This window comes from Procambarus clarkii, chromosome 55 (assembly GCF_040958095.1).
Source record: "Procambarus clarkii isolate CNS0578487 chromosome 55, FALCON_Pclarkii_2.0, whole genome shotgun sequence".
In the NCBI taxonomy this organism is placed as follows: Eukaryota; Metazoa; Arthropoda; class Malacostraca; order Decapoda; family Cambaridae; genus Procambarus; species Procambarus clarkii.
Window position 1 is genome coordinate 14,623,172 of NC_091204.1, and position 11,918 is coordinate 14,635,089.

Genomic DNA, 11,918 nt, shown 5'->3' on the forward strand with positions numbered 1-11,918 from the left:
TATGAGGACGGGTTGTTCTGTCTATTGGCACGGGCTGTTCTGTCTATGGGGACGGGCTGTTCTGTCTATGAGGACGGGTTGTTCTGTCTATGGGCACGGGCTGTTCTGTCTATGGGGACGGACTGTTCTGTCTATAGGCACGAGTTGTTCTGTCTATGGGCACGGACTGTTCTGTAATGGGCACGGGTTGTTCTGTCTATGGGCACGGGATGTTCTGTCTATGGGCACGGGATGTTCTGTCTATGGGCACGGGTTGTTCTGTCTATGGGCACGGACTGTTCTGTAATGGGCACGGGTTGTTCTGTCTATAGGGACGGGCTGTGCTGTCTATGGAGACGGGATGTTCTGTCTATGGGCACGGGATGTTCTGTCTATGGGGACGGGATGTTCTGTCTATGGGCACGGGTTGTTCTGTCTATGGGCAAGGGTTGTTCTGTCTATGGGGACGGGTTGTTCTGTCTATGGGAACGGGTTGTTCTGTCTATGGGGACGGGTTGTTCTGTCTATGGGCACGGGGATGTTCTGTCTATGGGCACGGGATGTTCTGTCTATGGGCACGGGTTGTTCTGTTTATGAGCACGGGACTGTTATGTCTATGGGGACGGGTTGTTCTGTCTATGGGCACAGGATGTTCTGTCTATGGACACGGGTTGTTCTGTCTATGGGCACGGGATGTTCTGTCTATGGGCACGGACTGTTTTGTCTATGAGCACGGGTTGTTCTGTCTATGGAGACGGACTGTTCTGTCTATGGGCACGGGTTGTTCTGTCTATGGAGACGGACTGTTCTGTCTATGGGCACGGGTTGTTCTATCTATGGGCACTGGATGTTCTGTCTATGGGGACGGACTGTTCTGTAATGGGCACGGGATGTTCTGTCTATGGGGACGGGTTGTTCTGTCTATGGCCACGGGATGTTCTGTCTATGGGCACGGGATGTTCTGTCTATGAGCACGGGTTGTTCTGTCTATGGAGACGGACTGTTCTGTCTATGGGCACGGGATGTTCTGTCTATGGGCATGGGATGTTCTGTCTATGGGCACGGGATGTTCTGTCTATGGGGACGGGATGTTCTGTCTATGGGCACGGGATGTTCTGTCTATGGGCACGGGATGTTCTGTCTATAGGCACGGGTTGTTCTGTCTATGGGCACGGGCTGTTCTGTCTATGAGGACGGGTTGTTCTGTCTATTGGCACGGGCTGTCCTATCTATGGGCACGGACTGTTCTGTAATGGGCACGGGTTGTTCTGTCTATGGGCACGGGATGTTCTGTCTATGGGCACGGGTTGTTCTGTCTATGGGGACGGGATGTTCTGTCTATGGGCACGGGATGTTCTGTCTATGGGCACGGGATGTTCTGTCTATGGGCACGGGATGTTCTGTCTATGGAGACGGACTGTTCTGTCTATGGGGACGTAATCTCGAATTACGGACCACATAAGCAGTAGTCCCAAGTCCTACCAACTGAGCCTTGAGCAACCCACAAAAAGGAAGAATTCCAGAGACACACAACTGTATCCAACCGGGATTTTAATCCTTCCTTGAAGCTGCCATGTGAGCATGGACGTGCCAGATGATCTACAACCAGGTCATATAAGCTGGCAGCCACAGTATGGTGGATCATTCACTATAATGTGATTGGGCAGTGCAAGAATAGAGTAGTATGTGTCTATATGGTATATGAAAATAGAATATATAGAGAGAAATTTAATATATGTGTGGTATATTGCTGTGATTAGTCCCAGGGTAGTTATATGGGGGTGTGTGTGGTATAGAGAATGTGTTGTGTGGGGGTGTAGCATAGAGAATGTGTTGTGTGGGGGTGTAGCATAGAGAATGTGTTGTGTGGGTGTGTAGCATAGAGAATGTGTTGTGTGGGGGTGTAGCATAGAGAATGTGTTGTGTGGGGGTGTAGCATAGAGAATGTGTTGTGTGGGGGTGTAGCATAGAGAATGTGTTGTGTGGGGGTGTAGCATAGAGAATGTGTTGTGTGGGTGTGTAGCATAGAGAATGTGTTGTGTGGGGGTGTAGCATAGAGAATGTGTTGTGTGGGGGTGTAGCATAGAGAATGTGTTGTGTGGGGGTGTAGCATAGAGAATGTGTTGTGTGGGGGTGTAGCATAGAGAATGTGTTGTGTGGGGGTGTAGCATAGAGAATGTGTTGTGTGGGGGTGTAGCATAGAGAATGTGTTGTGTGGGGGTGTAGCATAGAGAATGTGTTGTGTGGGGGGTGTAGCATAGAGAATGTGTTGTGTGGGGGTGTAGCATAGAGAATGTGTTGTGTGGGGGTGTAGCATAGAGAATGTGTTGTGTGGGGGTGTAGCATAGAGAATGTGTTGTGTGGGGGTGTAGCATAGAGAATGTGTTGTGTGGGGGTGTAGCATAGAGAATGTGTTGTGTGGGTGTGTAGCATAGAGAATGTGTTGTGTGGGGGTGTAGCAAAGAGCTGTTAGGTGGGGGGGGGGGGTAACAGAGTGTAACACAGACATTCTGTTACGTGTGGTATAGCATAGAGGAGCTGGTGGTGTGTGTGTGTGTGGTGTAAAAGAGTGTAGCACAGAAAAGCAGTTCACAGGGGTCGCTGGAGATCAAGATATCAACACTCACCAACCAAGCAGTTATCAAGTGTTAATACCCACATCAACACATCTACTAGACCCTGTCATTGCACACACTCCTCCACCTGGTGAACCACGACGTGCCTAGCGCCCTGGCAATGACCCTAGGAGGCAGTTAAGAGTAGATAGTGGCAGTTAGGAAGCTGTAACGACCATAACTGAACTACATCATCATTGCTATCGTCGGTAATGAAGATATTATGATCATCAATGAGTCACTTGAGTGAAAGGAAGTTTGCTTAGCCTCTAATCTCAAGGGAAACATTCTTATATTTACAAGTCATTCTAAGTTTGTAAACTTTAGAAGCGAAGAGTTAAGTTCATTTAGTGCTAACACTCACTCAGCCGTTAAGGGTCGATATATCATGTCTATGCATCGGAATGTGAGTCTTGTGAAGCGTATTGATTAGGGCGATGTCGCTTGATCGCCGCGCTCTTAATATACCGCCGGGAAGAGGGGGTTATGCCACGGGTCTCGAACGGGCGAAAGTCCAGGGACATCAGCGTGTCGAACTCACCCTTCAGGTGTGTCGGCGCTTCGACTTGTCTTGAAAACTGTAATAAGTCACAGGTGCTGGGGAAATTGTGCTACAGAGCCTCTCCGCATGTTATGATTGCGTGCACGCACACACGCACGCACGCAACACACACAAACACACAAACACGCGTGTTCCAGGCCTCGTTAGGTGTAAGGCGACACTGTTGTTTATCACACAACTTCAACTTTCAACTTTCTATCTATTTATTTACCATGAGAACCCCCATTCACACACACCGGGGGGGGCGGGGGGTAAGGCAGATGTGGAACGGGTGTGTGGGGGGGTTTGGTGCAGGTGTGTGGAAGTGTGGAGTAGGTGTGGAGTAGGTGTGGAGCAGCTGTGGAGCAGCTGTGGACTCGAGTGCAGGTTTGGTGGGCTAAATCAACCCTGGAACATATACACGCTAGAGCACCTTAGAACATATACACACTAGAGCAACCCTGGAATATATACATACTAGAGCACCTTAGAACATATACACACTAGAGCACCTTAGAACATATACACACTAGAGCAACCCTGGAATATATACATACTAGAGCACCTTAGAACATATACACACTAGAGCACCTTAGAACATATACATACTAGAGCACCTTAGAACATATACATACTAGAGAAATATAAATTGTAATCTGATTATTATGATCAAAATATTGGTCATTAACACGTAATTAATTTTGTTAAATTACAGCACAAATTACCCACTGGGAACAATGGCCAAGAGTGACGCCTATTCAACGTTCAATTAACGTCGTTGCAACGTTAAATTGACGTTATTTTTAAGTATTCTGCCTACTGCGATTGAGCCAGCCAATCACTCGAGATTATCATTCACTCGAGATTATTATATATAATCACTCGAGATTATTATATATAATCACTCGAGATTATCATTCACTCGAGATTATTATATATAATCACTCGAGATTATTATATATAATCACTCGAGATTATTATATATAATCACTCGAGATTATTATATATAATCACTCGAGATTATTATATATAATCACTCGAGATTATTATATATAATCACTCGAGATTATTATATATAATCACTCGAGATTATTATATATAATCACTCGAGATTATTATATATAATCACTCGAGATTATTATATATAATTTCACTGTAAAAAGGTTTCAGAGGAAGCCTATCTTATAACATGTAAGTTATTGACGTTTATTTACGTTTATTGACGTATCTAGACGTTCTAAACAAATTCTTAGGAACGTTCAGTGCCCCCAGTATGGTTACATATGTACAGTGTATACATACATATACAGTGTATACATACATATACAGTGTATACATACATATACAGTGTATACATATACAGTGTTAAAGCTATATACATATGAGGGTTTCTAATATCAACTATAAAGAGGAATCCATCAGCCCAACACACTGATGAAAATGTTAACTCAATTTGCGCATCATCGGCAGACATTGAGATATATGTGTGTGTGTGTGTACTCACCTAGTTGTATCCACCTAGTTGTGCATGCGGGAGGTTGAGCTCTTTGGTCCCGCCTCTCAACTGTCAATCAACTGGTGTACAGATTCCTGAGCCTATTGGGCTCTATCATATCTACATTTGAAACTGTGTATGGAGTCAGCCTCCACCACATCACTGCCTAATGCATTCCACCTGTTAACTACTCTGACACTGAAAAAGTTCTTTCTAACGTCCCTGTGGCTCATTTGAGTACTCAATTTCCACCTGTGTCCCCTTGTGCGTGTGCCCCTTGTGTTAAATAGCCTGTCCTTATCAACCCTATCAATTCCTTTGAGGATCTTGTATGTGGTGTTCATGTCCCCCCCCCTATCTCTAATGTCTTCCAGCGAAGTGAGGTTTAATTTCCGTAGTCTCTCCTCGTAGCTCATACCTCTCAGCTCGAGTACTAGTCTGATAGCAAACCTTTGAACCTTCTCCAGTTTAGTCTTATGCTTGACTAGATATGGACTCCATGCTGGAGCTGCATACTCCAGGATTGGTCTGCCATATGTGGTATTCAAAGTTCTGAATGTTTCCTTACATAAGTTTCTAAATGCCGTTCGTATGTTGGCCAGCCTGGCATATGCCGCTGATGTTATCCTCTTGATATGGGCTGCAGAGGACAGGTCTGGCGTGATGTCAACCCCCAGGTCTTTTTCTCCCTCTGACTCTTGAAGAATTTCATCTCCCAAATGATACCTTGTATCTGGCCTCCTGCTTCCTACCCCTATCTTCATTACATAACATTTGCTGGGGTTGTGTGTGTGTGTGTGTGTGTGTGTGTGTGTGTGTGTGTGTGTGTGTGTGTGTGTGTGTGTGTGTGTGTGTGTGTGTGTGTGTGTGTGTGTGTGTGTGTGTGTATGTGTGTGTGTGTGTGTGTGTGCGCGCGTGTGTGAAAAAAACATTGTATAACTAGCTTCATAAAATTGCTACTTGCTTAGCTCAATGAATAATAAGGGTACAGTACTAACCCCACACCACTAACCTCAGGAACCCCATAACAATCCACTTAATAAATTACTTAGAAACAATCTAACGACCCAACCATCTGGAGGGTGAGGGAGCTCCCCCCCTCCTCCCCCCGGGCCGTCACTTAGAGAAACAAACCCGTTCACTCTGATACTTCTTTCCACCCCCTCTCCCTTCCCCTCCCTGGTCAAGCAGCCGATGAGTGGGTGCATTAGCCGAGATCTGGGAGAGGGTGGGGGTGGGGGGGGGGGGTTAAATGGGGGGGGGGGAGTGGAGTGGAGAGATCATATGGTTTCGTTTATTTCCTGCCCTCTGGTGCGCTGGTGGTAGACAAAGACCGCAATTGAATTGCTAAAGAACTTTGAAAAAGCAGTGGAAAATAAGTGAAAATAAACTCAAGTTGCAGATAATACACATTGCGCCTTGCATGGTTGCATATACCCCTCCCCCCCCCCCTTCCCCTTGTATGGTTTATGTACGAACAACGGTTTACACACAACTGATAACGTTCGAACACTCCTCGAACAAGTGCTTTACTGACGACTTGTGTTCGAACCACAACGCTATAAATGCTTCACCCACGTACTACAAATACAAATAATCGCCAACAGAACCTAAACACCTAACCTAACCTAACCTAACCTAACCTAACCTAACCTAACCTAACCTAACCTAACCTAACCTAACCTAACCTAACCTAACCTAACCTAACCTAACCAATGCCTATATATGCACAATATGCTAAATATACATTAATAATATTAATTTATATTTGAGAAAATTCCTATTTTGAATGAACAAGATGTTCAAATATATAAATGCGTCATTGGGGTCGACAGCTGGATGGAATGGACTTGATCTGAGGACGGGTCGCGTATATAAATAATTACCAACAGAACCTAAACCCCTAACCTAACCATACGCCTAACTATACCTAGAACTTTAATATATATATATATATATATATATATATATATATATATATATATATATATATATATATATATATATATATAATACAATTAAATTATAAGAACAAATCTGTTTTTAATACCCAATTTGTTCAAATTTATAAATATATCTTTAGAGGGGGAAGGCCACTACTTTGTTCATGCTTTGTTCATTCTTGTTCACACATGTGTGCTGTTGGTCTCTGTTTTATTCCTCACTATAGCTGGCTCCGTGGCTTCACAAGAGCATTCCTCGTTGTGCATTTGGATGTCAGGGTTGGATAATCATCTTGAGAGTAGAGATATGGGGTTCGGAGTGTGTTATCAGTTGTGCACTCCTTGAAGGTGTGATCTCTGCACTCTGACCTCAAGGTGTGACCTGTACTCTGACCTCAAGGTGTGACCTGCACTCTGATCTCAAGGTGTGACCTGCACTCTGATCTCAAGGTGTGACCTCTGCACTCTGACCTCAAGGTGTGACCTGTACTCTGACCTCAAGGTGTGACCTGCACTCTGATCTCAAGGTGTGACCTGCACTCTGATCTCAAGGTGTGACCTCTGCACTCTGACCTCAAGGTGTGACCTGCACTCTGACCTCAAGGTGTGACCTGCACTCTGACCTCAAGGTGTGACCTCCTGCACTCAGCACATACATTAACTCCCTTATTGGGGCTGCATAGAGCTAAGTGGGCATTCTGAGAACCTGCCCAACATGTTCTATTGCAATTCTTCCTGCTCTGTGTCCCTAGTGGTATAGGTGGGATTTTCTGGTGGTGATGAGGGGGTGGTGGAGAGGAAGGGGTGATGTGGGGTGGGGGAGAGGGAGGGGTGTTGGGGGGGGGGGTGTTGGCACAATAGTCTTGGCTCATGGCCCCTCATCAGCTGTAATTGCAGATGAGTCCATATACACGTCAGCAGGTCCTGAGGCTAGAGACGGTGTGTGTGTGAGAGAGAGAGAGAGAGAGAGAGAGAGAGAGAGAGAGAGAGAGAGAGAGAGAGAGAGAGAGAGAGAGAGAGAGAGAGAGAGAGAGAGAGAGGGGACACAACAAAAGCCATATATATATATATAGACAGGTTGAACAGCGTATCAATGGGGGGCGTTATATGTGAGTTATAAGTTATAAGTATTCAATGGACTCCATTGAACACAAAATGGCTATTTTCTCAAGAGTTTAAATAGGGGAGATAAGGGCATCAAGGGTGGCAGGAAAATGGGGGAAAAGGGGCGTCACCAGGGGTGGGGGGAGGAGGGGGGGGGCAGAAAAGGGGCGCCAAAAGGGGAAGAGAGAAATTATGGGTTAATAAAAGAGGGTGTGAGAGGGGGAGAAAGATCAGGGAGGGAGGGGGGCTGTGGGGGGGGGGGGGGGGGGGTTTCTCCTCCTGTGAGTGATCACAACTCACCTGGTGGGGGGAAGGGGGGGGGGGTGTAGGCACGCACAGGTGGGGGGGAGGGGGGTGTACTCACCTATTGATGCCTGCAGGATCGAGTATTAGCTCTTGGGCCCCGCTTTTCTCTCTTCTAATGCAAGGACTCCTTGTCCTTGTGAATGGAGTTTGCTTGTACTCTCTGTTTCTTTAATTTATTCCGTTTTTCCGTTATTCTTAAGCTAAAAGAAAATTTTTCTAGCATCTCTGTGGTTCATCTGGGTCTCAAGCTTCCATCCATGTTCTTTTGTTCCTATTGGAATAGTGTTCATTGTGAACATTTCCTCTTTTTAATGAACAAATCCACAAGGGCCGTTATCTTGAGGTTATCTTGAGATGATTTCGGGGCTTTTTAGTGTCCCCGCGGCCCGGTCCTCGACCAGGCCTCCACCCCCAGGAAGCAGCCCGTGACAGCTGACTAACACCCAGGTACCTATTTTACTGCTAGGTAACAGGGGCATAGGGTGAAAGAAACTCTGCCCATTGTTTCTCACCGGCGCCTGGAATCGAACCCAGGACCACAGGATCACAAGTCCAGCGTGCTGTCCGCTCGGCCGACCGGCTCCCTAGGATTCGAATCTACGACTGAGAGCCTGCATCTCGGACGCAGGTTCGAATCCTCGTCACTGCCCTTGTGGATTTGTTCATTTGATGCATCACGCTATTGTGATTTCTGTGTGTAGTTTCCTCTTTTTTTTTTAATTCTGTCAGTCACCCTAAGTATTTTATATGTCTTTGTCATGTTACCCTTCTCTCTCTCTCCTATTTGTCGTCGTCAAGTTTAGTTCCTTCAGTCTCTCTTCATACCCCATCTCTCGCAATCCTGGGACCAGCCTTTGTTGCAAGCTTCTGAACCTTTTCGAGTTTCCTTAAGGGATTTTTAAGATGGGTTCTCCACGATGGGGCGGCATACTCCAAGACTGGTCTCACGTAGGTGATGTAAAGTGATCTAAATGACTCCTTATTAAGGTTCCTGAATGATGTTCTGACTTTTGCCGGAGTAGAGTATGTTGCTGACGTTATATTATTTATATAATACTTCTGTGTTAAGTTTGATGTTATGTCCACTCCCAGGTCTTTTTTCTCTAGGCGTGCAACCTGTCCTCTTAAAAATAACGTCGCTTTTGGCCATTTACCCGTATGGCCGAAAGTGGACGTAATTTGAAAATGAAAAAAAATGAAAATATATTTGGGATTTTTTTTCAACAATAGTAAGTTAAGGGTCCTCTGATAGGTTAGGTGGGCAGGAAATTCTCATAAAGTTTCAAAACGTTATGAAAAACGTTAAATGATAGTTTCCTCTTCTAACCTTACATAGTAAGCCGGACGACTCAAACAGAAAACGGGACAGTGCGTCACTTTTGTGAGTCGATTTCATTTCAACTTACGTCCAAATCTGACCATAGTGCGCATACGAGCGGAAAGCGACGTTATTTTTAAGAGGACGGGTTGTATAGAGAGGCAGTTCCTCAGTCGTATTTTGTCCAATTGATCTCCTGTTCCCATTTCCATCACTTTAGAAGATAGAGACACAGATGGAAGACAAGAGACACAGATGGAAGACAGAGACACAGATGGAAGACAGAGACACAGATGGAAGACAGAGACACAAATGGGAACCAGAGACACAGATGGAAGACAGAGACACAGATGGAAGACAGAGACACAGATGGGAACCAGAGACACAGATGGAAGACAGAGACACAGATGGGAACCAGAGACACAGATGGAAGATAGAGACACAGATGGAAGACAAGAGACACAGATGGGAACCAGAGACACAGATGGAAGACAAGAGACACAGATGGGAACCAGAGACACAGATGGAAGACAAGAGACACAGATGGGAACCAGAGACACAGATGGAAGACAAGAGACACAGATGGGAACCAGAGACACAGATGGAAGACAAGAGACACAGATGGGAACCAGAGACACAGATGGAAGACAGAGACACAGATGGAAGACAGAGACACAAATGGGAACCAGAGACACAGATGGAAGACAGAGACACAGATGGAAGACAGAGACACAGATGGGAACCAGAGACACAGATGGAAGACAGAGACACAGATGGGAACCAGAGACACAGATGGAAGATAGAGACACAGATGGAAGACAAGAGACACAGATGGGAACCAGAGACACAGGCGGGAGACAAGAGACACAGATGGGAACCAGAGACACAGATGGAAGACAAGAGACACAGATGGGAACCAGAGACACAGATGGAAGACAAGAGACACAGATGGGAACCAGAGACACAGATGGAAGACAAGAGACACAGATGGGAACCAGAGACACAGATGGAAGACAGAGACACAGATGGAAGACAGAGACACAAATGGGAACCAGAGACACAGATGGAAGACAGAGACACAGATGGGAACCAGAGACACAGATGGAAGATAGAGACACAGATGGAAGACAGAGACACAGATGGGAACCAGAGACACAGATGGAAGACAGAGACACAGATGGGAACCAGAGACACAGATGGAAGATAGAGACACAGATGGAAGACAAGAGACACAGATGGGAACCAGAGACACAGATGGAAGACAAGAGACACAGATGGGAACCAGAGACACAGATGGAAGACAAGAGACACAGATGGGAACCAGAGACACAGATGGAAGACAAGAGACACAGATGGGAACCAGAGACACAGATGGAAGACAAGAGACACAGATGGGAACCAGAGACACAGATGGAAGACAAGAGACACAGATGGAAGACAGAGACACAGATGGAAGACAGAGACACAGATGGGAACCAGAGACACAGGCGGGAGACAGAGACACAGATGGGAACCAGAGACACAGGCGGGAGACAGAGACACAGATGGGAACCAGAGACACAGATGGAAGACAAGAGACACAGATGGGAACCAGAGACACAGATGGAAGACAAGAGACACAGATGGGAACCAGAGACACAGGTCGAAGACAGACAAACACATGACATACAGGGATGTCAAAATACACTTTCCCAATAAAATAATAATTTTCTATACAAAAATATCACACAAATCGAACGAACTATAGCCAATGAAGTAGTTGATATAACTGCACCAGGTCCAATAAATCCGAGGCGGAGCTCCAGAGCCAAGTCTCGCTGCCCCTAGAGTCAACTAGCTAAGCACAACTAGGCAACCACCTGCCCCCCCTTCCCCCCCACTCGCCCAACACCCGCACGCACGCTCAGAGTTTAACGATCGTGATTCCTGTCTAATTCACACATGAAATAGACTCGACTTTGATGCGCATGTGTTTGAGTCTCTACAAACGACTTGGCTCACGCACTCGTCCTGATCAGTGCACATACCTGGCTCGCCAACCACAGCCAAACAAGGCATACATACACACACACGCGCACACGGCGCTGCACTGAGCGGCACTTCTGATTGGCTATCTGAGGCGACATTCCCGAGGGAGTTATATGGAGTTGTAATCTGTTGCAATCTGCTCCTTGAGTGCGGAATCTCATTCTGACATTTGAAACCTTCTGTTAGCAACTGGGCAGTGAAACAATTCAGAGTGCAGCCAATCAGGAACGTCTGCCTGTGCAGCCAATCAGGAATGTTTCTCTATAGCCAATCGGTAAAGTTTGTCTATACATCCAATCAGGAATGTCTCTCCACGTAGCCAATCTGGAATGCCTTCCAATGTAGCCCATTCAGCAATCAGAAATTCCTCTCCATACAGCCAATCAGAAGGGAAAGGGAACTATCAGGAGAAGCGTCAAGCCATTACGACTATATAGCACTTGGAAGGGATCAGGATAAGGATTTGGGACGGGACGGGGGGAAATGAATAGTGCCCAACCACTTGTGGACGGTCGGGGATTGAACGCCGACCTGCATGGGGTAACACCGTCGCTCTACCGTCCAGCCCAAGTGGTTGGATAACTACAAG

At 46.1% G+C, this 11,918-nt stretch overlaps 1 protein-coding gene across 1 annotated transcript; it reads left to right on the forward strand.

Moving 5' to 3' along the window:
* Positions 1–9,536: 9,536 nt before the first annotated feature.
* Positions 9,537–10,508, forward strand: LOC123755931 (sodium/potassium/calcium exchanger 1-like). The gene has a single exon (XM_045738900.1). It carries the CDS (start codon positions 9,537–9,539, stop codon positions 10,506–10,508), a length of 972 nt encoding a protein of 323 aa, XP_045594856.1.
* The last annotated feature ends 1,410 nt before the right edge of the window (positions 10,509–11,918 follow it).